The sequence below is a fragment of the Olea europaea genome, chromosome 5 (genome assembly GCF_002742605.1).
Source record: "Olea europaea var. sylvestris chromosome 5, O_europaea_v1, whole genome shotgun sequence".
NCBI lineage: Eukaryota > Viridiplantae > Streptophyta > Magnoliopsida > Lamiales > Oleaceae > Olea > Olea europaea.
In genome coordinates this window covers 13,467,676-13,468,545 of record NC_036241.1, presented here as the reverse complement: position 1 = coordinate 13,468,545, position 870 = coordinate 13,467,676, and the positions used below count along the sequence as shown (strand labels likewise).

Sequence of the window (870 nt, the reverse complement as noted above, 5' to 3'; positions counted from 1 at the left end):
TTGAATGTCAAGTTCAAAAAACTAACGATCTGAAAAAGCTTCAAGTGTATGTTTGATATGCAGACACGACTAGACAGTGTAATAAACAAGATTTTAGTTTGTTTTTCTACTTTAATAATGTCTAGTACTATCCAATCCTCTCTACCAAACATTCTGTAATAGTTTGTTCCTGATCTCACTTGAACATTGTGGTCCTTCACAGCTGAAGGAATGATCTCCGAGCCAAAGTCGTTGCATGAAGGATACTTTGACTGTAGAAGCTTTAGTAGGACGTCAGTTCTGAAAACATAAACTCCCATTGATGCAATATAAGGATATTTTGGAGCCTCTTGTTCGGAAAGTCCCAGGACAGAGGTATCGACTCGCTGCAGAATATCGTCAGACAACCCAAGAAATGTTATAATACGTATAGAACAGAAAATTAATAGGTTAAACAGTTGATGGTGAGCTCCCAAAGATACGAAGTCAGGGATGTTGAAAAGAAAATCGAAGTTTTAGAAATAAGGTTAGATACTGGGAATTGTATACCATTGCTCTCAGAGCAGAGCCCTTGGGTTTCTCAGCAAATTGAGTTATCTGCCCGGATTCATCAATTTTCATCAATCCATAGTCTGAAGCTCGGCTGCAAAGCAAAAGAAAATCGAAAACTACTCACCAACTCATCAAGAAAAACATTGATAAACAATTTTTTGATGCCAAGCAAAAAATACATTTCGTATTTTCAACTAATAAGAGGTTTTAAGGGTTATCTATCTAAGGTTGTAAGGAGTAAAGATGCCACATATACATAAAACAGAAGATGCAGTATCATGTAAATCAGAGTTCCACCAAAATTTACTCAAATATTTTTCTTTTATTATTATTATTATT

The 870-nt window shown here is 35.2% G+C and overlaps 1 protein-coding gene across 1 annotated transcript in view; it reads right to left on the bottom strand.

Annotated features, from left to right (window-relative positions):
* The window catches only part of LOC111394261 (ent-kaurenoic acid oxidase 2-like), a 14,522-nt gene that overhangs the window by 2,414 nt on the left and 11,238 nt on the right, over nucleotides 1-870 (bottom strand). The window contains exons 3-4 of the mRNA XM_023020018.1: nucleotides 529-622; nucleotides 180-365 (exon numbers count right to left, since the gene is read on the bottom strand). Of these exons, the coding sequence (XP_022875786.1) occupies nucleotides 180-365; nucleotides 529-622 (280 nt within the window). The remainder of the gene's footprint in view (nucleotides 1-179; nucleotides 366-528; nucleotides 623-870) is intronic.